The sequence below is a fragment of the Bos grunniens genome, chromosome 23 (genome assembly GCF_055505025.1).
Source record: "Bos grunniens cultivar Pamir isolate PY7600 chromosome 23, Bosgru_T2T1.0, whole genome shotgun sequence".
Taxonomy (NCBI): domain Eukaryota; kingdom Metazoa; phylum Chordata; class Mammalia; order Artiodactyla; family Bovidae; genus Bos; species Bos grunniens.
In genome coordinates this window covers 28,640,311-28,665,898 of record NC_141187.1, presented here as the reverse complement: position 1 = coordinate 28,665,898, position 25,588 = coordinate 28,640,311, and the positions used below count along the sequence as shown (strand labels likewise).

Sequence of the window (25,588 nt, the reverse complement as noted above, 5' to 3'; positions counted from 1 at the left end):
TAACACTTCAAATCATCTTTATTATGGGGTGACAGACTTGGTGTTCTTAGAGATAGTGGTGGCTAGAAGGGTGGCACTTCATCCCTGCAATAGTTTGGGGGTAGGGTGTGGTGGGAGAATGCAAGGAATCATCAGTTGGCGTAACCCTTGGCCCTGTCTTCAGCGCCTACACAGTGCCAGGCACACAGTAGGCGCTCAATAAATATGTCAGCCGTTTGCGGGTATTGGGGATTTCAGGCGATAGAGGCTCCCTTTGGGAACAATATACAGAAAAGAACATCTCACATTCTGTCAGTTTGCAGTTCTTGGTTCAAGGGTACTTCCTGTTACCCCTCATCCTTCTTTTCTGAGAGAGGCTGGCCATCTCATCAGGGTGCTTCATCCCAGTACCCTGAACCCTCTTTCCAGGGCTGCAGTTTCCCCCACGTGGAGGACGATGTGATGTACATCATTCTGGGAGGGACACTACACTCTTGATCTCTCACTTTCGAGGCACAAGGATCTTAAAACCTAGAGGCCTTCCAGACTGCTTGTTATTTAATGAGTACCCACTTTTAGAATCCCTCCCTGAAATGTGGCCTTTTATTTTTGACCCTCGCCTCCTGCATTTAAGGGTATTACTTGGTGGGCTGGGGGACCCCAGGCAACTTGAGGGGATCCCCGCTCAGGGGACGGTGTTAGGCAAGGAGGCGGGATTGGCGTGTTGGAAGCGGGGCCGCAGGCTCCCAGGGGCACCCAGTCGCAGGGCCAGTCAACAGTTGCAGCCACGCCCCCGCTCCCGGCCGAGACCCCGGGTCTTCCTCGCACCATTGCAGGGTTGGGCCGAGGCCCGCGCATGCCTGCTGAGAACCTACGGCCGCGGAGGGGCGGGCCTTCTCCTGTTCCTTTCGATAGGCTCCGGCAGTGCGAGTAGGCCCCGCCCCCGTGCGCGGCCAAGTCTACGGACAAAGTCCGGGCTTGCGGACGGGCTCCGGCTGACAGCGTCCGGCAGCGCGGCACAGCCCCGCCCCCACGCGGGGGCACGCTTCCGGACGCGGTCCGCGCGCGCTGGAAGGCGCCGGCGCCGCGGCCCGGCGTGGGTTTGTGACGCGCCTCCGGTGGCCCCGCCCCTTCCAGCAGCGTCAGCAGATCCCAGTGGTTGCGCTGACGGGCGACGTCTCCGGGTGTTAAGCCGGCCTGGTCCCGTAGTCCTTGGGCGGCTCCCAGCCCCAGCAGCAGCTGAGCTACCTCCATCGCCCCTTCTCGGGCCGCCAGGAACAGCGGCGTCTGCTCCTGCGCGGGAGGAAACAGCGAAGGGCGAGGTCAGGGAAGGCCACGCCCGCAGGACAGGCCCTCCTTCTTGACCGCTGCCCCGCCCCCTCAGGGTTTTCGCAGTTCACCTCTCCCGCTCCCAGTTTGTTAGGGGCCCCATCTAACCCTGCCATCCTGTGCGTCTTTATCGGCTCCCGCCTGGAGAAGGGAGCGGGCGGCCCGGGCGTTGTTCACGGCGGCGGCCCAGTGCAGCGCTGTTTTTCCTAGGGGACCACGTGAGAGGTAGTTACCGCGAGGCTAGGGGCCAGACGCCTGGGTTCCTGTTTCCCACGGGTTCTGGTCTTGGGGGAAGGGCTTTTCCGCCCGCCGGGTCCCTCTGAGGCGGAAGCGTTGTCCGGGTGACCGTCGGCCTGCAGGAAGCGTTGCCCCTGGTGACGTCACCGGCGCGCGGGAGGGACAATAGGGCATTGTTCTGGGGTCTATGGGACCGGCAGGCCGCGTCCCTCCCACGAGACCCCTCTCCGTTTTCACAGACACTCTTCCTCCATCCTAGTTCCCGGTGGGCAAGGGCAGCGTGTGTGTGTGTGTGTTTGAGGATGCTGAGGGCAGACTCAAGTGCTTCCTGCTGCTACTGCTCCGCAGATTTACCACCTTCACAGCAGGGTGGGAGGGAATGTCCCAGCTTCCGGTTGGTTCCTCTGCTGCCCCCACCCCCCCATTTTTTAGATCTTACCTCACACCCCATTTGCTCAGTTTCTCTATAGCACAACATCAACTTCTCCAGATCCATACCCCATTTGTCTCTGGCCCCCACATCTGCTTGGGCTGCAATCAGTTCTTCAACCAGGTCTTCGACAGCCAGCCTGGCGGCCAGCATCAGGGCTGTGGTCCCATCCTCTGTCCGTGCATCCACTGCAGTCTGTCTGCTGCGGAGTAAGAGCTGGAGGGGCCAGAGAGGACCAGTGACTGCTGGTATATCTGGACTGTTAGCTAAGGCCCCTTGCACTGCTAACCCACCTCCCAATCCATATTCAGTCTTCTGTTCTTGTTTCTCTGTCAGTCCCCAATCATCACCTTCCTCTTTGCCAAACCCTGGAGAAGGCTTTTGCCCAGCCTTACTTGCAAGTTTGCCCAGTGTCCTTTAGCAACCCCAGTGTGCACTGACCTGGCAAACCTCCCTAGCATCAGCAGCCACAGCCGTGTGAAGCGGCGTGCGCCCTGCCCGGTCTGGCTGGTTGGGGTTTGCTCCAGCCTCGAGGAGGCGGCGGGCAGCGGTTGGCCGGGAGAATCGAGCAGCCAGGTGCAGGGGTGTCTCCCCAGTGCCCACAGTGTGAACCTGGGGACAGGCCCCTCCCTCCAGCAGAGGTTCCCAGGGCTCAGGACTTCCCAGCCATGTCTCCTGGTAGGTCCTGGACTCCACGCCCCCACAGCAGACTGCTGACATCAGGGGTGTCACCCCATCTGTGGATGAGACATGAGACATGGGGGACAACTGGGAAAGTGGGAGAACATGGAGGCCTAGGGAGAATCACGGCCTGAGGTGTCAAGAAGCCGAGCTTGGGATCTTGATTTTTGTGTGGCTTGTGTCAGTGACTTTCTGTTTTACTCTGGGCTTCAGTTTCCTCCTCTGTAAAAAGGAAGTGTCAGGCCTTAATACTTTAACATTTTAGAGCAGTGATTCTCAAACTTGAGCCCTGGTTCAGACTCACCTACAGGGCTTGTTAAAACACAGATTCCCTGGTATTTTGAATTTGAGTCAGAAGCTCTGGAGTGGAACCTGAGAATTAATATTTCTAACAATTTCCCTGGTGATGCTGCTGCTTCTGTCCTGGGACCACACTTTGTTCTGAAGCACTTACTCTGGTATTAGTTTATCCAGTTCAGATATCAAAGGACTTTGTGATTCTAAAAGGGGTCAAAGGGAGTTTTCATTTTCTTGGTTTAGGATGACTCACGTACCAGGTCCCTGGGTGTCCACGTCAGGGACATCCATCTCAGAATCCTGGGGAGGAGTCAGCATGGCTGCCTGGGGGAGCTCTTGGCAGTCACTGCTCAGAGACCAGAGCTGGCACTTGGGGGGTGAGGCCATTTCTTCAGCCTTGGGGATCAGAACAAGGGTCAGTGAAGGCAGGGTGACTTGTCCCTTCAACCCCTCCATCACTTTAGGACCATTCTTGCCCCAGTGCTTTCACCTGGCCCACCTCCTCTCCTTCCTTGGGGACTGAGCACATCACAACACCATCCTCATCCATGTCTGCCTCTGCTTTCAGTGCCCTGGAAGGGGGTGGGTGGGGAGAGGACCTTCAGGGCCCCAGAGATTCCCAGCAGCCTTCCCATTTCTCTCCCCTTCCTGTCCCTTCCTGTGTCTTCAGCTTCTGCAATAGCATCTCTTGTTGCTTCTGATCACCAATATCTCCACGGGAAAGAGTCCCCTCCCTGAGCCCCAGTTCTTTCTCACTCTCACTTGAGGCCGATGCTGTCCTCGCCCAGCGGGGGTCGACGTCGGCGGGAAACTGGCTGAGTCCGGGGCCTGCGAGTGAACCCAGGGGGCAGCCAGAGGGCCCCATGCTCTCGGCGCTTGCGACGGATGAGCTGGAGGACGAGAAGAGCCCCGAGGGCTAGGAGAAGGACCCCGACCACTGGGGAGCACAGTACAGGCCAGGGAAGCTGGTTGGCAGAGGGCTCTGGTGGAAGAGACACAGAAAAAGAGGCCATGCCTGGTGAGGCTGGGTACTCTGGTGAGACCTTTGAGCAAGTTCAGATGCCTTTTTTTGCCTCAGTTTCCTCAACTGTAAAATAGGAGTAATAATAGTACTTGCCTCATAGGGTTTGTTGGGAGGATTAAATAATACTATAAAATGCTTAGAGCAAGGCCTGGCACATAGTAAGTGGCATATAAGAGTTGTTATTCTTCCATAATGCTATGAACTGTTTGATTTGCAGATGATTGGATAACTCTTGGCTTATTAGAGAGAATAGGCCAGAACTCAAGGTTTGTGGGCGGTCTATGATAGAGGTTAGGATAAAAGACTCAGGGAGATGGAGCTTGCAGAGCAAATGGGTTGTGAGGAGATATACTTAGAGAAGAAGGTTAACAAGGGTAAGTCTCCACAAACAACATTTGGGGTCTCAGTGCTTCTGTTTCATTTGACTTCGTTGAGGTTGCTGGCATGAAAGCTGGCCCGGGAACAAAATTGGGGAAATGACGGGATCACCTACCGGTGCCTGCACGAGGGTGGGCAGCCAGCAGGGGTCCTGGCAGTAGGGGTTCCAGGGCCCCCACTGCAGCCATTGCAGCAAGGAAGCGGAGTAGGAGCCCAGGGTCCCAGGGGCAGCGGGATGCAGGGCGCTCGGGGCCACAGTGGGACAAGTCCACACCCATCACCACCACAAACCTGTGAGGAAGAGACCCCTGGGTTAGTCCCTGGCTTCCCTCTGCCAGTTAAAGAACTGATGTCTTTCCTCCCCCACCCCGCCCCGCCGTTGTCCTTACCCAGTGCTCAGGGAATCTGTCTCCTTGCCTGTAGGCTCTGTTTGGGGGGCTGCTCTCTCCTGCTGAGAGGGGTCTGGGGTTCCTCCTAGCTCCTCTTCTGCTTGGGCTCCAGGATAGGGGTACACCATGTCCTTGCCTTCACTGTCCTTCCTCACCCAGAGCCCTACCCTCAGAGTCAGGGACAGCACCCGGGCCAGGGCGAGCAGCTGCTGGTCCAGGGTTGAGGGGCTCAGCACCACCAACAAGGCCAGGGAGGGCCCCCACTCTGAATTTCCATCTTCCGGCCTGCAGTCTCCCCCGTCCCAGCCACATTCTGCCGTGTTGCAGCCCTTCTCGCAGTGTCCATTGTGGAAGTGATCGCGGCAGTACTGGTCATAGGCTGGACTGTGGGGTGAGGAGATGGCGGCTCAGGACCCTAAAGAAACTGGATTCCCTCGTCCCAGAAAGGATTCCTGATACTCTACAGACTCTAGGGCTCTGTTTTGCTTAGCGGGGGCAGTTCTGGAGTAGTGGGTTTACTCCCTGGACGGTAGCTAGTCCAGACACCCTAATGTCTACTGACCTTTGTTTCCTAACACTGTCCCCTCTCTACCCTCCCCAACTCCTGGCTCCCTAAAAGGGAGCCCTTTTCCCTCAGGGATGCTGGTTGCTAGGGGAGATTCTCCATGGCAACAGGAGTTGCCTGGCTTGAGGCCAGGGTTCCCATGATACTCAGAGGGTAGCCCAGACAGGCAGTGCCCTCTTTCTTGGTCCCCACGTTAAATATTCATGCTGCCTCATTCCCTTGGGTTGGAGTCTAGTGTCTTCTATCCCTATTTAGCGATGATTATTAGAGTGGAAGCTCCCCGGAGCATGAGGCTATGGTCACACTGTAACTCAGACTCTTCTGTGTCCTTCTGTCTTCATCCTGCCTCCCCCACCACCCCCTGCCCATCATCCCAAATCAGTTTCAGGCTCACATGCAGGCTGGAGGAGTCTCACAGTCGTAGCCATCAAACAAACACTCTTCAGAGTCACACTGTGGGTGGCACTGCCCGTCCCGGAAAAGAAGCCAGCACCGGGAGTGGGAGGGGCAGCCCTTCCAGGGGTCTGGGACCCCCAGGGAGCAGTCCCCCCCATCCCAGTTTCCTCCTGGGCCACTGCAGCCAGCATCACAGGCCCCATCTCCACTTCTGCCCTCGCATCCCTTGACTCCGGGCCTCTGACACCGGGGCCCTGGAGAGCTGGCAGGGCAGGAACAGCGAAAGCCTGGGCCCCCCAGCCCGGGGGTCTCTGAGCAGCTGCCATTGTGTAGGCATGGAGAAGGAGGGCCACAGCCTGAAGGAGCTGGTGGGGTCAGGCAATCCGGACCCCCATAACCATTGAGGCAGGCGCAGCGGGGTGGGAGTCCAGGCTTGGGGGAGGGCAGACACAGGCCACCATGGTGGCAGTGATGGAGACCACAGGAGGGGGCTCTGTGGCTGCAGGTGGGGCCTTCAAAACCCTGTGGAAAAATGTAATTTGTAACAACAATGAAGGGGAAAACAGTTATAAAGGGGAAAAAAGTGTAATTTGTAACAATAGTAAAGGGGAAAATGTAATTTTGGAGTTAAGTTCACCGGTGTTATCTTTTAAAGAAAATAAAGGAAGGCTATGCATAAACTAATATTAATTTGTATTTTACTGTACCATGAACCAAGGTTTAAGATTAACCTAGGGCTTCCTTCATAGCTCAGTTGGTTAAGAATCTGCCTGCAATGCTGCAGACCCCAGTTCAATTCCTGAGTCGGGAAGATCCGCTGGAGAAGGGATAGGCTACCCACTCCAGTATTCTTGGGCTTCCCTTGTGCCTCAGCTGGTAAAGAATCTGCCCGCAATGCGGGAGACCTGGGTTTGATCCCTGGGTTGGGAAGATTCCCTGGAAAAGGGAAAGGCTACCCACTCCAGTATTCTGGCCTGGAGAATTCCATGGACTGTATATGTATAGTCCATGGGGTTGCAAAGAGTTGGACATGATGGAGTGACTTTCACTTGCCCTGGGGTCCAGTGGTTAAGAATCTTCCTGCCAAGGCAGGGGACACAGGTTCGATCCCTGGTCTGGGAAGATCCCACATGCCATGGGGAAACTAAGCCTGTGTGCCACAACTACCAAGACTGCTCCCTGAAGCCTGTAAGCCGTGGCTACTGAAACCTATGTGCCTAGAGCCTGTGCTCGGCAACAAGAGAAGCCACCACACTGAGAAGCCCCTGCATCACAACTAGAGAGTAGCCCCCGCTCTTTGCAACTAGAGAAAGCCCTTGCACAGCAATGAAGACCCAGGGCAGCCAAAAATAAATAAATATGTATATATGTATAAAGATGAACCCAGTTTCATGCATTTGAGGTCTATAAACAAATACACACACTGAGTTAAAAGAACTTATTCACGGTCACCCAGCCAGCCTTGTGGACCTTCCCACAGGCAATGTCCATGACTTCTGAAAGTTCCATTCAAACTTTCACCTGATTCTGCCTTTCCCCGTCACTGCTTCTGAGGGTCACGTCCCCCTCTGGACCTGAGATGGCTTTCTCTGATAATTCCCTCTCAGGTGCTCCCCCAGGTTCCCAGCTCAGGGTTTCTTTTGTGTTAGCGTTGGGGGCAACAGAGGAAGCAGCTTGTGGTCACTCACCTGGGGACAGTGGCAGGTGAATCCTGGGGGTGGCCCTGCTGTGGCCTCACATGACCCGCTGTGGGCACAGGGCTGGCTCTGGCAGGGGTCTAGCTCCACTTCACACCACTGGCCTGCGGAGGGGTGGGATAAAACATGACACTCCTTCAGTTGCTGCCTCCTTCCCAGCTCATTCCTGGGAGTCAGCCCATCACTAGCTGCACAGGTGCAGGGATGGTGGTGCATGTTCTCTAGGCTGGGGTCTGAGGCAAGGGAATGGGCCAGATGATTAGGCTACCTTGTGGGTGGGGCTTGTCTGGGCTTCCATGGTCAGTTCAGCTATGGCTAGAGATGCGTACGCCCCTATCTCAGGCCTCACCTGTGTGTCCAGGCAGACACTGGCAGTAGAAGGCATTGGCCAGAGAGTGGCAGGCTGCAGTGCCTGTGGGGTGACAGGGCCGGTCCAGACACTCATCCACGTCCCCCTCACAGCGCAGCCCCACAAAGCCTGGCGGGCAGGCACAGTGGAAGCCTCCGGGTTTGGAGATACAGGTCCCCTGGTTGTGACAGGGCTGGGATTGACATGCGTCCGGTTCCTCTGAGCAGTTCTGTCCACTGTAGCCGGGTGCACACTGGTAGGCAAAGAAGGTCAGACAGGGAACCAGTAAGTGAGCCCCTCCTGGCACTCTAGGGGACCCAGTGCAAGATGGTCTGCCTAGCATCCCACCTTCCAACTCAAAGCATCACTCAGCTCACCCTCCATCACAGTCACGTGTAGCCTAACCCTTTAACCTGAACTCCACATGAGACATTATTGTTCAGTAATATGGACCTTGTCCCCTTCCAAGTCCCAATCTCTATAATTCATTACCACTAGATATAATTCCATTTTTGATAAAACCTCCCTCTTCCAACCACACACCCACTGGGTTCTCTCATGCTTTATTAATTTATAAGCATTTATTAGACTTCCCTGGTAGCTCAGATGGTAAAGAATCTGCTTGCAATGCAGGAGATGGGAGTTCAATTCCAGGGTCGGGACGATCCCCTGGAGAAGGGAATGGCAACCCACTCCTGTATTCTGGCCTGGAGAATTCCATGGACAGACCATGAGATTGCAAAGAGTCAGACACGACCGAGTGACTAACACTTTCACTTTCAAGCATTTATTGAATTGCCTACTTTGTGCCCAGGCATCTTTTCAGGCTCTAGAAATACAAAGAAAATTAGAACTGCTTCCCTGCCTCCATGAAATTCTCAGTCAACCAGAGAAGAGACAGCTATCACTGATTGTGTGATTTATACACATAACCTCTAGAACTCTCCTGACCACCCTCTCTATGGGTCATCTCATTTGATTCTCACTTCGCAGAAAAGGAAACTGATTCCTTGAAAGATAAGTGCCTTGCACAAGTCACACAGCTGGTAGGTGGCAGAGCTGGGATTCAGCACAAGTCTATGACTCAGTAACTCATGACCTTAACCATTTTCTGATTGTTGCATATCCTGCTGGTGAGAAAAGGGTCATTGTGAGATCTGTACCACGTGCTGAGTTCTTGCAGGAGGAAGGAGAGTATGCAAGAATGGAGTACCAGGAAGGTTTCAGAAAGGTGGAGAAAAAACAATTCAGAGAGTGTCAGGAATGGCCAGAGGGTTGGAAGAAGCAGACGAGGGAGGTGGGAGTTTTGAAAACTTCTGGAGGAAGTAGTTTCATGAAAGAGGAAGTAGAGCTGAGTAATGGGTGCACGGGGGTTCACTACTCATCAGTACGCTGTTTTTGTGTATGTTTGAAAATGCCTGTAATAAAAAGTTAAAAAATACATCGAAAATTTAAAGAAAGAGGGTAGTTATGGGATTATGCCTTCTATTCAAAGTCATGGTTGTGAGTACATGGATCAGGTTGCTTGGAATTAAAACCCAGCTGTGCCTTCCTGTCCTGCTCAGTGACCTGAACCACCAAGGAGAGGCCCTAACCCAGTCTGGAGAGAAGTTAGGGACATTTCCCTGAGGCAGGTGCCTCCTGGGCACCAGCCAGTGGAAGAGGGGTGAGGAAAGCCACCGAGGAGCCAGTCTGGGGTGTGGGGAAGCCAGCTGCAGTTTTGTGTTGCTGGAGCAGTTGAGTGGTGGGTGAAGAGAGATGAGGCCTGAAAGGGAGGCAGGGCTGGGTCACGCTGGCTTGGGACTTCACTGTGAAAGAGGTGGGCAGTCACTGAAGGGTTTTTGCGTTTTTTGGCCATGCTGTGAGACCTGTGGCATCTTAGTTCCCCAACCAGGGATCGAACCTGGGCTCCCTACACTGGAAGCATGTCTTAACCCCTGGTGAAAGTGAAAGTGAACGTGTGAGTTGCTCAGTCATGTCTGACTCTTTGTGACCCGATGGACTGTAGCCTGCCAGTCTCCTCTGTCCATGGAATTCTCCAGGCAAGAATACCGGAGTGGGTTGCCATTCCCATCTCCAGGGGATCTTCCCAACTCAGGCATCAAACCCTCACCTGTTGCACTGCAGGCAGATTCTTTATTGGCTGAGCCACCACGAGGGAAGTCCCCACTGAAAGGTTTTAAGTAGGAGAGTGACAGGCCAGCTTAATGTTTTCAACAGAGCACCCTAGTGGTGGAATAGAGGGTGAACCTTTAGGAGGACAAGTGTGGAGGCAGCGATGATATTAATTATTAGGAGGCTGATGCAGGTGTCCAGGTGGAATGAGATGAAGGCCTGGACTAAGGCAGTGGGATGAGGGTGAAGGGGCAAGGACAGAGCTGAGAAATATTCAGGAGGCAAAACAGCTTGACTTGGTGGTTGGTTGGACGTATGGGGTAAATGAAAATGCCTTCTCCCCACCCTTTCTGCCCCCTGACTGCTGTTTTCCATATCCAGCCCAACTTTGTCTTCCCCCCCGCCTCCTCTAGACCTTCTCACCTGGCAGAGATAACCGTTGGGTTGGGCCACGCAGGTGGCCCCATGCTGGCAGGGCCTGGACTCACAGGGGTTCACCTGGTCCTGGCATATGCTGCCTTGGAATCCAGGGGGACAGTGGCAGAAATGGGAGGGGCCGCTGTCAATGCAGACGCCTCCGTTCTGGCACAGGGAAGAGACTTCTGTGCCTGGGAAGAGAGACAGTAAAGCTACGTGGGTTGGGAGGATGCGCAGGGGCCCCAGATACTCAGCAGAGAGGTCCATGGAGGGGCCACTAACACATCTGGGGTGGGGGGAGGCCACCTGGAGCCTGAGGAATCAGTAGGCCCCTGAAGCTGAAGAGATTAAGCATGTTCCAAACATGGATGGACCTAGAGATTTTCATACTAAGTGAGTAAGTCAGACAGAGAAAGACCAATACCATATGATGTTGCTTATATGTGAAATCTAAAAAAAAAAAAAAAAAGATACAAATGAACTTATCTCCCAAACAGAAACAGATTTACAGATGTAGAAGATTAATTTAGGATTACCAGGGTTAAGGAGGGAGAGAGGGATAAATTGGGAGGTTGGGATTGACATATATACACTTTTATATATAAAATAGATAACTAATAAAGACCTACTGTGTAGCACAGAGAACTCTACCCAGTACTCCATAATGGTGTATATGAGAAAATAATCTACAAAAGACTGTTTCTTTTTTAGATTCACTTTGCTGTACACCTGAAACTCATACAACATTGTAAATCAACTATACTCCAATTAAAAAAAAAATTAAGTTCCTTCTCCTGCATATTTTGTCAGAATGGAGAGAAATACCTCTTCTTTGATTTAACAGAACATTATAAGCAACTGTATTCTTGGCCTTAAACAAGTCTCAAGCAAGGAAGAACTCAAGAGAAACTTCAGGTGGAGACACTTGGCTTAACAGTCTAACTCCATCCCTTGGGTTTCGCCATTCTCTGATGTTCGCTTACTGATTTCCATCTACCGTCTTCACAATGGTCTCTCCCCTGAGTTTTCATATCAAAACTTATTTGAGGACTTCCCTGGTGGTACAATGGATAAGAATCCTCCTGCCAATGCAGGGACACGGGTTCCATCCCTGGTCTGGGAAGATTCCACATGCCTAGGAATAGCTAGGCCCTCAGGCCATAACTGCTGAGCCCATGTATGGGAACTACAGAGGCCCGTGCACCTGGAGTCCGTGCTTTACAACGAGAGAAGCCACCACAATGGGAAGCCCCATGCAACACAATTAGAGAGTAGCCCCTGCTCTCTGCAACTAGAGAAAGCTTGTGAGCAGCAACGAAGACCCAGTGCAACCAAAGATAAGTTAATTAAAAAAAAAAACACTTACTTGAGCAAGGAAGGTATTCTTTTACTAGGGAATTGGCATAACATCCAAGTGAGGGGGTCATGGTGGAGTGTGTTGCGTGTGGTCAGTTAAATGTGGTTCACTCTGAGTTATGATGGTAATGACAGTGTTGAGTTGTTCCACCCTGGAACTGGTTATGTCCCTGGTGATTGTGTTAAACTGGAGTCTGATTGGCTGGGCTGCGTAGTGTTCCTTGAGTTGTGTTGAACGTGGTTCTAGGAGTTGAGTTGTGTTAGGCTGTCCTGGGTGTTGAGCTGCAGCTTCAATAACTAGTTGGTATGTGTTGCTTCAGCTTTTAGTCGATCAGTTGGCCAACTGTTGTGTGTGGATGTCCTTAGGGGTGGGTTAGAGGAGGAGACCCTTTTGCTCTTCCTCTGCTCCCTAGCCGGTCTTGGGTTGGTACCTTGGCTCAGAGCAACCTTCTGGCAGGAGGACAGCGGCAGGTTGCAGAGAGGCCCAGTCCATCCCTGGAGGCACAGGCACTGGAAGGAGGGCCCAGTCTGGAGGCAGTGGGAATTTTGTGGGCAGGGCTTCTGGGCGCATAAGTCCATCAGCGTCTGAAGGTTAGGAGGGAGTGTGAGGCGGGAAGGAGCATCAGGTTCCCAGGCCCAGAGATGGTCCTCTGCCAGCTCCTCAAAATCCCTTCCCCCCAAAACTCTCTCCTGAATGGTCTGGGACCAGGTCACCCTCCCTGATTTCCTTGGATATGTGCATCCCAGAAGAGTTGCTGGGATCAAAAATCCTTTCAGCGAGCCATACAGACATCAAGCTCAACTCCTAGACTCCCAAACCTCCTTTCACCTCTCCCAAGCTTCCGTGCTGCCCCCTGTCAATGCCCTAGGCCCTCTAACTGGAGCTTTCCCGCCCCCTCCTTTCTCTGCACACCTGGCTCCCGGCCCCTCACCTGACAGCTGCCTCCTGTGTAGCCAGGGGGACAGAGGCAGCGGGGACCCTGAGGGCTGTCTTGGCAGGTTGCCATGTTCCTACAGGGGCTGGATGAGAAAGAGAGAGGGCACAGTAGGAGGAGGGTCAGGGAAACAAGGGGTGGGAGTGTGTGACGTGTGAGGAGGCAACTGCTGGGGAGGTGGGAAAGCCGGAGGGAAGGCAGAGTGGAAGAATGCGGGGCTTGGGGCGAGAGGCAGCACGGAGCCCCAGAGGAGACGGAGCAGAAGGCTGGCCAGGGCTCCCTCCCTTCCTCCAGGGGTCTGTGTGCCCTGCTCACCTGTCTGCGCAGCTGGGACGGGTCCTTCCCTCGCAGCGTGGGCCCTGGAAGCCTGGGGTGCAGAGGCAGGAGAAGGTGCCCGGCTTGTTCACACAGGTGCCCCCATTGAGGCACAGTGCTGGAGAGAGGAGGCTGTGAGGGGTTGGGTTCCTTGCCTGTAACCTGGCCTGTGACCTCAGTCACACACAGGGTACCACCGCCCTACCCTGCCAACTTCCCCACCCAAACGACCGCTCTCTGTGTCCAGTTAATTTTTTTACCAATGTACCCTGATCCCCTTCTGCATCCTTCTGTGGCCCAGCCCCAGGATGTGGTGGGAACTCACCAGAGGCACAATGGTCAATGCTGGTCTGGCAGCGGAGCCCCGTGTGGCTCAGAGGGCAGGTGCAGGAGTAGCCCCCAGGGCTGGGGCTGCAGGAACCACCATTGAGACAGGGCCCTGAGTGACAGGCTGTCACCTCCTCACTGCAAGTGGGCCCTGAGGGGAGTGGGTGGGGTCTGAGAAAGTGAACCTTCCTTTTCTCTCTTCCCTTTCCTTCCCTTCCTCATCTCCATTCCCACTGTTCTCCCCCACCCAACATTTTTTCTTTTCTCACCACCTCCTGCACTGTTTTCTTTGGCTGTGCCTGCAGCATGCACGTGGAATCTTAGTTCCGGGACCAGGGATCAAACCCGTGCCCCCTGCAGTGGAAGCGCAGAGTCTTAACCACTGGACCACCAGGGAAGTCCCAGTTCTTCTTGGTGGTGACTGAGACCCAGAGCCCTTTGGACACATGTCTCCACTGGCCTTGCCTTTGATTTAGATGGTGGTCAGCCCCGGGTATACATGGTTTAGGGAGCGCCTCACCTGTGTAACCTGTGGGGCAGGTGCAGTTGTAGCCAAAGGGCTGGGGGTGGCAGGTCCCTCCGTGGGCACAGGGGGTGGAGACACAGCCCCCCAGATCTGTGTCACACTCTGGTCCTGTCCAACCCCCATCACACACACATGAAGATCTGGTCATAGAAAGAAAGAGGGGGTTCTCTTCTCTCTTCCCCACTGGTCAGACCCCTATGACCTCTCTCTTTCTGGTCCTGAGACTCTGGCCCCTTTCTTTGCTCTCAGCATTGCCCCCCTTTTGCCTGACAAACCCCACTAATTTTCTCCAACTAGATCTATCTATCCATTTATTCCTTCTATAACTTGTTTATTGTCTGTTTTTCTACATTAAAACAAAAGTTCCATGAGGTTAGATATGAAAACTTGGTCTCTTTTGTGCTGTTTTCCCGGTGCCTGGAAAAGTATCCACACGTAATAGACACTCAATAAATATTTACTGAATGAATGATATGAATTGGTCCTGGGATTTAATACATTTCTTTCTGCTTTGATCCTCCCAAGTCTTGTTTCCCTCTTTATTTATGAACTCTCCCCTCACTGGATAACACTCACCAGTCAAGCCCTCCCATTGGTTGTGATCTCAGAACTTTGTCCTCTCCTTCCTATTCCGTATTGGTCATTTCCTACAGACCAGCACCTCAGTGGCTGTCTTCTCCTGCCCTAGCTGAGGAGGACCCAGAGGAGACTATAAATGGGGAGGGCCTGGAAGATGTTACCTCTGGCAGTGCCCATGGTGGCAGGTGCAGTTGTCTTCTGTGGGGACACAGCCTGGGTTTCCATCAGGGCAGAGGCAGTGGGCATTGTCCTCCTGATCCTGACATTTTTGTTTGGGCTGGCACAGGTTGGGGGCACACAGGGGAATTTCACAGAGATGGCCTACAGAGATGGGTCAGAAAACAAAGTCCGTCTTTGTCCTTGATGAGGTTGGAGGCACTTCTTATGCATGACTTGCTCACTTCCCATTACCCTATCCTCCGGTGGCTCCCTGGTACCTCAGGATACCAACTTCTTCAGAATGACACATGGGGTCCTGCATGACATGACCTTCCTAGAAGTGCTACATTTCTCACCTTTGCCCTGGCACTCCAAGTTCTGGATGTCCTACATTTCCTTAAGTGGGGCGTGCTTTTCTGTCCTCCCCCTGCCCAGTGCCTTTGCACGTGCTGTTATCTGTGGCTAAAACACACTGCCTAGCATTCTGTGTTGACAAACTCCTGCTCAGTCTTTACGACTCTGTTCAGCCATCATTTCTCATCTCTAGTCTGGGTTGGCCAATTCTTTGTGTTCCTATAGGATCCTACGCATTCCTCAGAGCTAACAAGAGACCTTTTGGTCTTTCTGCAGTAGATTTAAAGTCACTCAAGGATAGCAACTCAACTTTGTGTCTGTGTCGGCACAGTAGGCACTTAATAAATGTTTGCTAAATAAGCAAATGAATGGCTTGCCTTTGAATCTCCTCCTCTGCTCCTGGTCTCCAGTCATATCATTCATGTTGAGCCAGATGTGAATCCTACAGTAACACCCTCAGTGCCTGTACGGTTGTGCAGATTTTGCACTGCACAACTTTCAGGGATTCCATTCTCATTCTGTTCTCACATCCCGATCCTCAGACACTCATCAATGACTCCACCCGAGTTGTGCTCAAATATCCCTCCAGTTCTTTCCAACCTCTCCCCTGCTGACCTGTGAAGCCAGAGGGGCAGACGCAAAGGAAAGCTCCTGGGAGGTCAAGGCAGCTGGCTCCGGTGGGGCATGGGCCACTCAGACACTCGTCCACCTCCTCCTGACAGCGTGGGCCTTCAAAGCCTATGGTACAACAGGGGAATCAGGGCCCTTCATGGAAGTCTGCCCCATGTCCCCACTGTCACCTCCAGTGTTTTTGAGCCCCAGTTTACCTGGGGGACACTTGCAATGGAAGGATCCAGGCTGGTCCTGGCACTCCCCGCCATTGGCACAGGGAGAGCTTTGACATTCGTTGATGTCCTCCTCACACCGGGGGCCAGTGAAACCTGGAGGGGTGGGGAGTGAGTGGGGAGAGATGACCAAGGTCTTTTTTTCTTTTTTTTTTTTCTTTTTTTACTTTCTCTAGACTTATGAGGGACTTTGTTACAAATGTTTAAGATTTAAAGGGATGATTTCATGGATTCAAACAAGAAGTTAAGAGTTAACACTTGTATTTAGCCTTTTCTTTGTTGTTTAGTTGCTTAGTCTAGTCTGACTTTTTTGTGACCCCATGGATTGAGCCTGCCAGGCTACTCTGTCCATAGGAGTTTTGGGCAAGATTATTGGAGTGGATAGCCATTCCCTCATCCAGGGGATATTCCCAATCCAGGGATGGGAACCTGTGTCTCCGCATTGCAGGTGAATTCTTTACCACTGAGTCACTGGGGAAACCTAGCTTTCTCCTTACAAATATAGAAATAACATGGTTACAAATTGCAAGGAGAGAATCTGGTTTCAAAGGATTTGGGTTTTGAGGTTTTGTATAAATGTGTCATTATATGACAAAGGCACCAATGTGGGGGCTTCTCTAATAGTGATTTGAATTTCAGGACATAACGGAGCATAACTTGGTAACTTTAGCCTTCATATAAGGCATAATTGGATATGTGTACTAATGCTGGAAATACATTTTTATCAGAAGAATAAATACAAGTCCTGGCCTTTCCCCTTGCTAGGAAAAGTGAACCTGAGGAACTTCCAGAAAAGACATCTGGGGCAGGTGGAGATGACAGGAGGGTGATGCATAAAAGTGGAACTCAGCCACTGTCAGCCATGTGACTTTGGGCAAGCTACCCAACCTCTCTAGGCTCCCCTTTCTTCCTCTGTGGGATGCCCTGTGGCTCAGCTGGTAAAGAATCCGCCTGCAATGAGGGAGACCTGGGTTTGATCCCTGGGTTGGGAAGATCACCTGGAGAAGGGAAAGGCTACCCACTCCAGTATTCTGGCCTGGAGAATTCCACGGACTATATAGTCCATGGGGTCACAAAGGGTCAGACTGACTGAGCGACTTTCACTTTCACTTTTCTTCCCCTGTAAAAGGAGAATGATTATATAACCTACATCATGGTACTGCTGAAAGGATTAAATGAGATAATGCCTGAAAGTACATAACCAATTGCCTGGCTTGGAGTAAATATTCAATAAACATCAGTTATTATAGCTGGGAACAGAGGGATGTCCCGTGAAACTGGAGAATGAAGGTCTGGGATGACTTTCCCTGCATCCATGGCTATCAGTGCCAAGACCAACGGGGACCCTGAGCAGGCAGGGGGAGGGTATGGAGGGCTCTGAAGGAGGGCTGGAGGGGAGGATTATTTGGGTGACTTGGCAGGAAAGAGATGAGGGTGGGTGAGTGAGCAGGGGAAGATTTGCAGGATGTAAGAGGAAAGTTATGACCAACCTAGATAGCATATTCAAAAGCAGAGACATTACTTTGTCAACAAAGGTCCGTCTAGTCAAGGCTATGGTTTTTCCAGTGGTCATGTATGAATGTGAGAGTTGGACTATAAAGAAAGCTGAGCACCGAAGAATTGATGCTTTTGAACTGTGGTGTTGGAGAAGACTTGAGAGGCCCTTGGACTGCAAGGAGATCCAACCAGTCCATCCTAAAGGAGATCAGTCCTGGGTGTTCATTGGTAGGACTGATTTTGAAGCTGAAACTCTAATACTTTGGCCACCTGATGTGAAGAGCTGACTCATTGGAAAAGACCCTGATGCTGGGAAAGATTGAGGGCAGGAGGAGAAGGGGACGACAGAGGATGAGATGGTTGGATGGCATCACTGACTCAATGGACATTGGTTTGGGTGGACTCCGGGAGTTGGTGATTGACAGGGAGGCCTTGTGTGCTGTGGTTCATGGGGTCACAAAGAGTCGGACATGACTGAATGACTGAATTGAACTGAAGAGAAGACAGTTTGGAAAGCAGGGGAGTTGGAGAGATGGGGCACTCCTTGGCCAGGCCTGAGAGATCTTCGAGAGGCCAGTGGCGACTGCCAGGACTGAACCGTGGAGCAGAATCTGCACTTACCCGGCTGGCAGATGCACTGGAAGCCGTTGAGCAGGTCGTGGCAGTCAGCCTGGTTCAAGCAGGGGGCCGAGGCGCACTCGTCTATCTCCACCTCACAGAGCTGCCCTTCTAAGCCTGAGGACATGCAGGTGGGGTCAGCTTTGCTTCAGCTGCCTCCCCCTTTCTGCCCCAAAGGCCGGGTTCCAGAACCAGCACTGTCCTTGACCTGACCCACCAGACAGCCCCTCCTAGGGGGCCACTGCATGTGGGTTGGAGAGATGAACTGAGGCTCTGCTGCTCTGCTGGACAGTGGCTCTGTTGCCTTCAAGTGTGAAAGCTCAGGGAGCAGGGCACCTGCCAAAACCTGGGAAGGCTCCTGGAAAGTATCTTTTGAGGCCATTCCTCAGTGCACAGAAGGCAGGGCTCACCCGGGAGGGCTGAGCAGCCTGGAGGTTTTCTGGGTACCAGTGTGACAAATGGGCATCTGCTTGGAGGTGATCCACTCCTTCCATGCTACCTGGGCAGGCCTCCATGCCAGGGAGACCAGGGATCCCCAAGGTGGGGATTTGAAGGGTGTTTGGGAACCTGTGTCATTCCCATACTTGTCCTGTTTCTCCGGGCTCTTCCTGGTCTCCGCTGTCTCACCCTGAACTGATGCGGATCACCCTCTGGACCTCGGCTGCCTCCCTCTTTTTGCCTGGGGAGCCTGCCTCTGAAACTCCTTAGTATCTACAACCTTGTCCCTTGCTTGGATTACTGGATAGTGTTCTCAGCATTTTTCCTTGGACACATCTCAGCTTAGGAAGGCTGTGTGGTGTAGTGGGTGAAACTATCAAAGCTCTGGGTTTGAATCCTGACTCTACCACTTACTAGCTGGGCAACCTCGAACAAGTCACTTAACCCCTGTGTGCTTCAGTTTCTTCATTTATAAATGGGCATAGTAACAATGCTGACCTCAGAGGGATACTGTAAAGATTAGATAATGCCCCCAAGATGCTCAGGCAGAAGTAAGCTACTGTTTTTCTAGTTTCATTCAGCTCCCTGCTATTGACTCCATCACTGTCTCTCTGGGAGATGTTTCTCCCCTTAACTCTAACTTATAGGTAGATGCTGCTTTGCAGTATTCCTTTCCCACTAAGCCAAATTCAAGCACATAGACCCTTTGGAATTTAAAAGTTTACCCTTGATCTCTACAGGGTCGAGTTTCCCTGAGTAGGTGGAACATTCTGGGTTGACATAAGCAGAGGCTGCAGCATGAAAAGTTTATTAACTGCTGCTTTTCTCTCCCTTGATGGGCCTCTGCATACAGTGGATCAGGTTGTGCATGCTACGGTGGCCATGAAATGAACACAGAGTTGAGCAGTGTGCAAGCTCACTAACATCTGTGGAAGCTCTTTTCCTGGGGTGGGGGTGGGGGTCACTGGTTTCTTAAAGTTTTCATCTGGGGGGTGAGGAGACGAGGAGAAACCTTCTTTGCTATCTGACCCCAACTGGCTTCAGGCTAACCATGCTCTGGAGGGGTCACGTCCAGTGACTTCAGCACTAGTTCCCTGGCTCCTCCACCCAAGGCCCCCTTCAGCTGGTACCTGGTGGGCAGAGGCACTGGAAGGTGGCGAGCAGGTCCAGGCAGGTGCCGCCCCTGTGGCAGGGCTGTGACAGGCACTCGTTGTGATCGGCCTCGCAGCGGGAACCCGTGTAGCCAGGCGGACAGAGGCACTCGAAGGAGCCGGGCGTGTTGAGGCAGGAGCCGCCGTGTTCACAGGGACTGGGGCCTTGCTGAGCTGGGAGGAGAGAAGACCTGGGAGTCCACTGGGCTCAGGGTGGAAGGGCAAGAAGGCCTGAGTGGCAGGGAAGGTGTTGGGGGGCCTGTCTGTGGCAAATGAGATCAGAGTGGGGAAAGGGGTTGTGACCTTAAAGTGGAGAAGGAGTGGGACTTCCCTGGTGATCCAGTGCTTAAGACTTCACCTCCAATGCAGGGGGTGTGGGTTCACTCCCTGGTCAGAGAGCTAAGATTCCACATGCCTGATGCCAAAAAACCAAAACATAAAGCAGAAGCAATATTGTAACAAATTCAATAAAGAATTTTAAAAAATGGTCCACATAAAAAAAAATCTGAAAAAAAACTTGAGAGATGACTAAATGCAGTCTGGAGGGCTGAGTATTGGTGAGAAGATTGGCTAAGAAAGAGATGCCAAATAAGGACAAATTCAGGAAAAAAGAGATGTTCATTTCTTTATTTGGCCGCTGTGCAGCCTGTGGAATTTTAGTTCCCTGACCAGGGATTATATCCGGGCCCTTGGCAGTGAAATAGCGGCATCCTAACCATCGGACCACCAGAGAATTCCCGAGATGATTTTTAATTTGAAAAACAGTTTGCCTGTTTCCCTCTTCAGCAGAGGCTGTGTGGGGGCTTAGAGAGGGTCTGATGAGGGGGGTGCCTCACCCATCTGACACTCGTCCAGGTCCTGGTGGCAGGTGGGCCCTGTGTAGCCCGGCTGACATACGCAGAGTGTGGAGCCACTCAGGGGGTTGGTGCTGCACTGGGCTTCCTCATGGCATGGCTGACTCAGACACATGTCCTCCATGTGGCACAGGAGGCCTGGAGGGCGGGGTGGGCAAGGTGCTCAGAGGCTGCTTGAAGCTCCCAGGTGCTCTCCTGGTGCTTCGGTCACCTAGCATCTCCGCCTCCCGCCTCCCTGAACCTCTGCGTCACACCTGTGCGCCCAGGCGGGCAGAGGCAGGAGAAGGAGCCCACGCGGTCAATGCAGGTGGATCCGGGGGCACAGGTGGCGGCCACACAGTCGTCCAGGTTCTCCTCGCAGCCGGCGCCTCCCCAGCCACTCACACACACACAGTAGAAGTCTCCAGCTGAGTTCTGGCAGGTACCCCCATTTCTGCAGCGAGGGGGACCCTGAACCTCACATTCGTCCACATCTTCAGAGCAATCCCAACCTGTAGGGGAGTGAGAAGGGGACAGGTGCTGCAGCTGGGGGCCATGTGAGGACTAGAGATGGGGGCTGACCATCTGGGCCACCGGTGCCATCCACCTGGCTTAAACGACTCACCTGTCCAGGCCTCTGGGCAGAGGCAGGTGTAGGTGCCCAGCCCATCCTGGCAGGTGCCCCCATTCTGACACTGGTGCCCAGCACAGTCATCTGGATTCACCTCACAGCTTGGGCCTGTGAAGCCTGACAGGGTTGTGCCATGAGCTGAGAGAAGGGACCCATGGGACACCACCTCCATGCCCAGAGAGGGGCCTCAGGAAGACCCCCGTGAGGACGCACCTGGGGGACAGAGGCACAGGTGGAAAGTGGAGTCTCTCCCTGGAACCAGTTGACAGGTGCCCCCATTGAGACAGCCCCTGGGGGTGCAGGGTCCCGGCCGGAGTCCACAGCGTGGACCCTCCCGCCCAGCGGGGCAGAGACACTGGAAGGATCCCAGGGTGTTATGGCAGGTGGTGCCCTTGGGGCAGGGTCCCGGGTCCAGGTAACACTCGTTGACGTCGTGTTCGCAGGCGTGGCCCTCGAAGCCGGGTGGGCAGCGGCACTGGATCTGGGGGTAGGTTGCCAGACACACTCCTCCATTGACGCAGGGGTTGGCTGAGCAGAAGTCTCGAAGCTGGCAGTGCTCACCTGAGGTAGAGGACGGACGGTGAGGGGGCTGTTTCCAACAATGCACACGTTCCAGCTCCTCCAGAGTGACCCGCTCTCACTCTGGGTTATCTCTGTGTCTGATTTCCGTACTTCCTTCCCTTCTTCCCATCCTCTCCCTGTCCTGGTCCATCATCCTCAGTTTTATCATTTTTTGGGTAGGGTTCTCTCTGGAGTGACCACATTTTCTTCCAGCCGAAAACTGAACATGTGGCTATTGGTGGGAGTATTGTGAATCAACCCTGCTTGGGAAAATCTGGGACTTGGTGTCTGTCCCTTTAGTGGTGACCTGGGTGGAGAAGATCCCCCGGAGTAGGAAATGGCAACTCGCTCCAGTATTCTTGCCTGGGAAATCCCATGGACAGAGGAGCCTGGTGGGCTACAGTCCATGGGATCACAAAGAGTTGGACATGAATGAGAGTTGGACATGAATGAGCATGTGGTGGGGAAGTAGAAAGCATGGATCCTCTGAAGGCAGGTGACATAGCCCCTGGCTTTGCCCCTGCCAGCTGTGTGCCCTTGGGCAGTCATCTCGCCTCTCTCATCCTGATTCCCTGATCTTTGGGTGGTTGTAATGTATCGCGGTAAAGAGATTCCACAGCCGTGCGCACTAGTGGGAATGGTGGCAGTGGCTGCTGGTACTGAACTAAATAAGCACTTTCTGAGCATCGCCCCCTTTCCTATCCACATCAGCCTTATGAAGTGTGGACACTGGCTGACAACTGAGGATCCAGACAGCTTAAATATCATATGCAAGGTCATGTCTAGTCAGTGGCGGAACTGGCTATGGGCCCAAGGAGGGGGCTGCCCAGAGCCCCTCCTCTGAAGCACAAGGCCTGGCAAGTTGCCACTGCCCATCCTTCTTCTTGTCATATATGCTGGTCTCTCACACCCAGTTGCAGGCCCAGTTTCCTCAGAATCTCCTGGTTAGTTTAAGAATCTCCATTCCCTGGGTCTGCTCCAGACCCACTAGAGCAGGCTTTCTGGGATGGGGGCACTAGTATTTTTAAGGCCTTCCAGGGTTGCAAAGTTGGACATGATTGAGCACACACAATACATCCATCCGTCCATCCACCAATCAAAGGTGACTGCTGTGCCTGCTCAAGTCTGAGAAGCCTGGCCTCTAGTCCACCCCTCCTGGAGGCACCCACATCCAAGTACTTCCTGGTCATGTGAGCTTTGCTTCCTGGTCCAGTCCTCTCCATCCTGCTTAGGTGCCATGGAGCCTTTCTCTCCAGGTCCTCGCAGCTCTGTCCTGGCACCCCTGACAGGGTAGCACACCTGCCCAGCATATGTCCTGCTCTTGTACCCCAGGACTGCACCCCTCCTCCTGGGATGGGCATCCATTCCCCTCTCCGGGTCAGATCCTCCCATCCCCATCACACCTCCCACCACTGCAATCTTCCCCGATGGTAGTGTGGGCTCCCACCACTCAGAAAAGGAGCCACTCAGGTGCTCAGAATGCAGAGTCTTAGAAAGACGGTACTAATGATCCTATATGCAGGGCAGCAAAGGAGACACAGACGTAAAGAACAGACTTCTGGAGCCAGCAGGAGAAGATGAGGGTGGGATGATTTAAGAGAATAGCACTGAAGCATGTACATTACCATATGAAACATAGATGACCAGTGCAAGTTCAATGCATGAACCAGGGCACCCAAAGCCTGTACTCTGGGACAACCCAGAGGGATGGGGTGGGGAGGGAGATTGGGGCAGGGTTCAGGATAGGGGGGCCACATGTATACCTGTGGCTGATTCATATTGATGTATGGCAAAAACCATCATGATATTGTAAAGTAATTATTCTCCAATTAAAATAAATTAATTAATTAAAAAAAAAAAAGAATGCAGAATCCTGGAGGTCCCCTGATGTGCTAGGCATTAACCCTCTAGCTCCTGGGTCAGGGGAGATTGAGGGGGCAGGGAAAGTGGTCAGGGGCTGTGCTAAGGGGGCTATGGCAGTAGTTCTTTACCAGCTGGCTTGGAAATAGCTCAATGTTTTAGCAGTCATTACAATTCTGCTGGTGAATGTCAGTTTCGGGTAAACGGATCACCTAGAATTGGCTGGTTGATTCTCGAGGCCTCCGTCCTCCAAAGGCTCACAGTCTCTTGGGCTCCAGTTCCATCTCTCCTACCCCACAGCCCAGCCACGGCCCCCTCCTGTCCCTTCCTCCCTCTCCCATCAGCGCTCACCCGTCCATCCTGGCATGCAGGAGCATCGTGGGCGGCCCGAGTCCTGGAGGTGGCAGCGACCCATTTTGGAACAGAAGGAGGAACAGGGGTCCCTGATCTGGGCCTGGCACCTATCGCCAGTGAAGCCAGAGGGGCAGGTGCAGAAGAAGCTGGGGGCCATGGGAGAGGGGGTGCTAGGGGAGCCGGGAAGGGTGGGAAGAAAGGCGTGGCAGCTGCCTCCGTTCTGGCAGGGCTGGGCATCCTGGCAGGGGTCAGGAAACTGGCATGTCTCACCCAGGAAGCCAGGGGCACACCTGGGAGGGGTGGAGAGAGGAAAGTTCACATCCTGACCCTCTGCTCCCACCTGCCTCCCTCCTTTGCCTCATTTGTTTCTCTTCATCTTCTTCGCCTCCTTCCTTTCTCCTTTCTTCCCATTCTCCGCATCCCCTCCCTTGTTCCCCTTCCCCGTCTCCCACTCCCATGAGGTGCACTCACTGGCAGGTCCCTTGCCCCTGGGATAGGCTCAGGCACGTGCCTCCGTTGGCACAGGGTTCTGGGAAACTCCCGCACTGCAGCCCTAGGGATGGAGATGAGGGTGAGATGGGAGCAGGGAGCAAGGGGCTCCATTTGCCCTCCTTTGGATGCTTGGGAGGGACCTGCCTGCAGCAGCCCAAGAAGGTGCTCCACACCACCATCGCCTTTACGCCCCTGTTCTAGTCCCCACGTGGCACTCACACCCCAGCCCCCTAGATCCCAGGTCTCTCAGTTACTAATCCCCACCCTTCCTTTCCTGTTTATTCTCTGGCCTCCCAAGTCCAGCTTCAGGCCCCATCCCTCGGAAGCAAGACAACAGGGATCAGGAGGGGGGCTGAGGGGACTCCTGGGAGGTGAATGGCTGAAACACTAAAGGGATTTCCTCCCGGAAGGGCCCAGCATTGAGCCACCAGGGGTGGGGACAGCTGGACCGGGAAAGGGACTTGACTTTCCCATGTCTCCATCTCCTGTTCCCTCTCATCTCTTCCCCCAGCAGGTGGTCACTCTGTTTCCTCTCTTATTTCTAAACATGATTGCAAGAACATGCTGTCCCCTAGTTCCAGGGCCTACTTGGTTCTGCCCGGGGGTGGGCACCCTCTCACCCATCCCCCTGCGGTCACCACCCCTGGCATGAGGCCCACAGCCTTGGTCTGTGTAGCTGCAGGAGCCGAATCGGGTCTCCCTGCCAACTGTCCCATTTTGGGGGCAAGAATCTTCTCCATCCAGTGTTGCCTCAAAGCAAGGACCTTGGCCCTCTGTCCCCCACCCGCTGGACTTCCTCCTAAGGAAGGTGGGTCGCGGGGCCTCTTGCCCCGCGGTGACTCACCTCTGGTCCTGACGACTGGCTGACACAGCAGCAGCAGCAGTGGCAGCAGCAGTGAAGGGGGCTGCATTCCAGAGCCCCTGCCCCACGCCCAGATCCCCCCTGCCCCCTCCAGCGGGACACTCAGAGCCCCTCGCTGAAGCAACAACCACCTCCTCTGCTCCCACGGCCCCTTCTTCCTCCTCCTCGGCCTGCTGCGAACCTCACGTCTGAGCTGTTTCCTGAATCACACAATGTCCTGGACACCCTAGTGATGGGGCGGGGGGAGTGGAGGAACATTGAGGGGGATGAGGGAGGGGCTTTCTTTCCCTGACCACCCCTGGGGAGGTGGTGAGGAAGAAGGACAGTGTGGCCGGAGGGCAAGTGAGAGAAGGGGGAACTGGGTGAGCGGGGTCCCCTGAAGCAGGCATAGCCCTTCTGTTGTTAGTGTGGACTCTTCCCTTTCTATCGTTGGGAACTTCACAGTGACTGCCCTGTGCCCTGGGGGAAGGTCAGGACCTGGAAGCAGAGGTGTGGGGTGATAAGCAATCTTCTTTCCCCTTCTGAGGAGAGGATATTGTTTCATGTGGTCAGTACAGATGCTTCTCAGAGAATCCACACCTCTCCATAAATGAAACCACTAATTCTTGGCAG

The 25,588-nt window shown here is 53.6% G+C and overlaps 1 protein-coding gene across 3 annotated transcripts; it reads right to left on the bottom strand.

Annotated features, from left to right (window-relative positions):
- NOTCH4 (notch receptor 4) lies at window positions 1-25,380 on the bottom strand. Of its 3 annotated transcripts, none has more exons than XM_086369166.1 (30): window positions 24,959-25,380; window positions 24,094-24,175; window positions 23,620-23,912; window positions 21,061-21,408; window positions 20,842-20,964; window positions 20,492-20,728; window positions 20,220-20,375; window positions 19,363-19,557; window positions 17,798-17,911; window positions 15,662-15,775; window positions 15,450-15,572; window positions 14,483-14,642; window positions 13,737-13,882; window positions 13,215-13,367; window positions 12,890-13,007; window positions 12,572-12,659; window positions 12,071-12,224; window positions 10,290-10,474; window positions 7,752-8,004; window positions 7,394-7,506; window positions 5,704-6,227; window positions 4,745-5,128; window positions 4,471-4,646; window positions 3,716-3,935; window positions 3,444-3,525; window positions 3,211-3,349; window positions 2,417-2,712; window positions 2,044-2,191; window positions 1,417-1,514; window positions 1-1,272 (listed from the first exon to the last, which is right to left on the bottom strand). In XM_086369166.1, the coding sequence occupies exons 1-30, from the start codon at window positions 25,023-25,025 to the stop codon at window positions 583-585; spliced, it is 5,979 nt and encodes a 1,992-aa protein (XP_086225292.1). In that variant the 5' UTR covers window positions 25,026-25,380; the 3' UTR covers window positions 1-582. The 3 variants fall into 3 exon arrangements, 2 of the variants coding, with proteins under 2 accessions (XP_086225292.1, XP_086225293.1); XM_086369167.1 differs by having other exon boundaries at window positions 3,453-3,525; XR_015152067.1 differs by lacking the exon at window positions 3,444-3,525.
- Between the last annotated feature and the right edge of the window lie 208 nt (window positions 25,381-25,588).

Coding starts and splice junctions, on each gene's coding strand:
- NOTCH4 (XM_086369166.1), bottom strand. CDS start 25,025: ATGCAGCCCCCTTCACTGCTGCTGCCACTGCTGCTGCTGCTGTGTCAG. Junction 6,228..7,393: donor TCACCTGCCACTGTCCCCAG/GTGAGTGACCAC, acceptor ATTTTTCCACAG/GGTTTTGAAGGCCCCACCTG. Junction 1,515..2,043: donor GGGGGCCAGAGACAAATGGG/GTATGGATCTGG, acceptor GTGGTCCCCTAG/GAAAAACAGCGCTGCACTGG.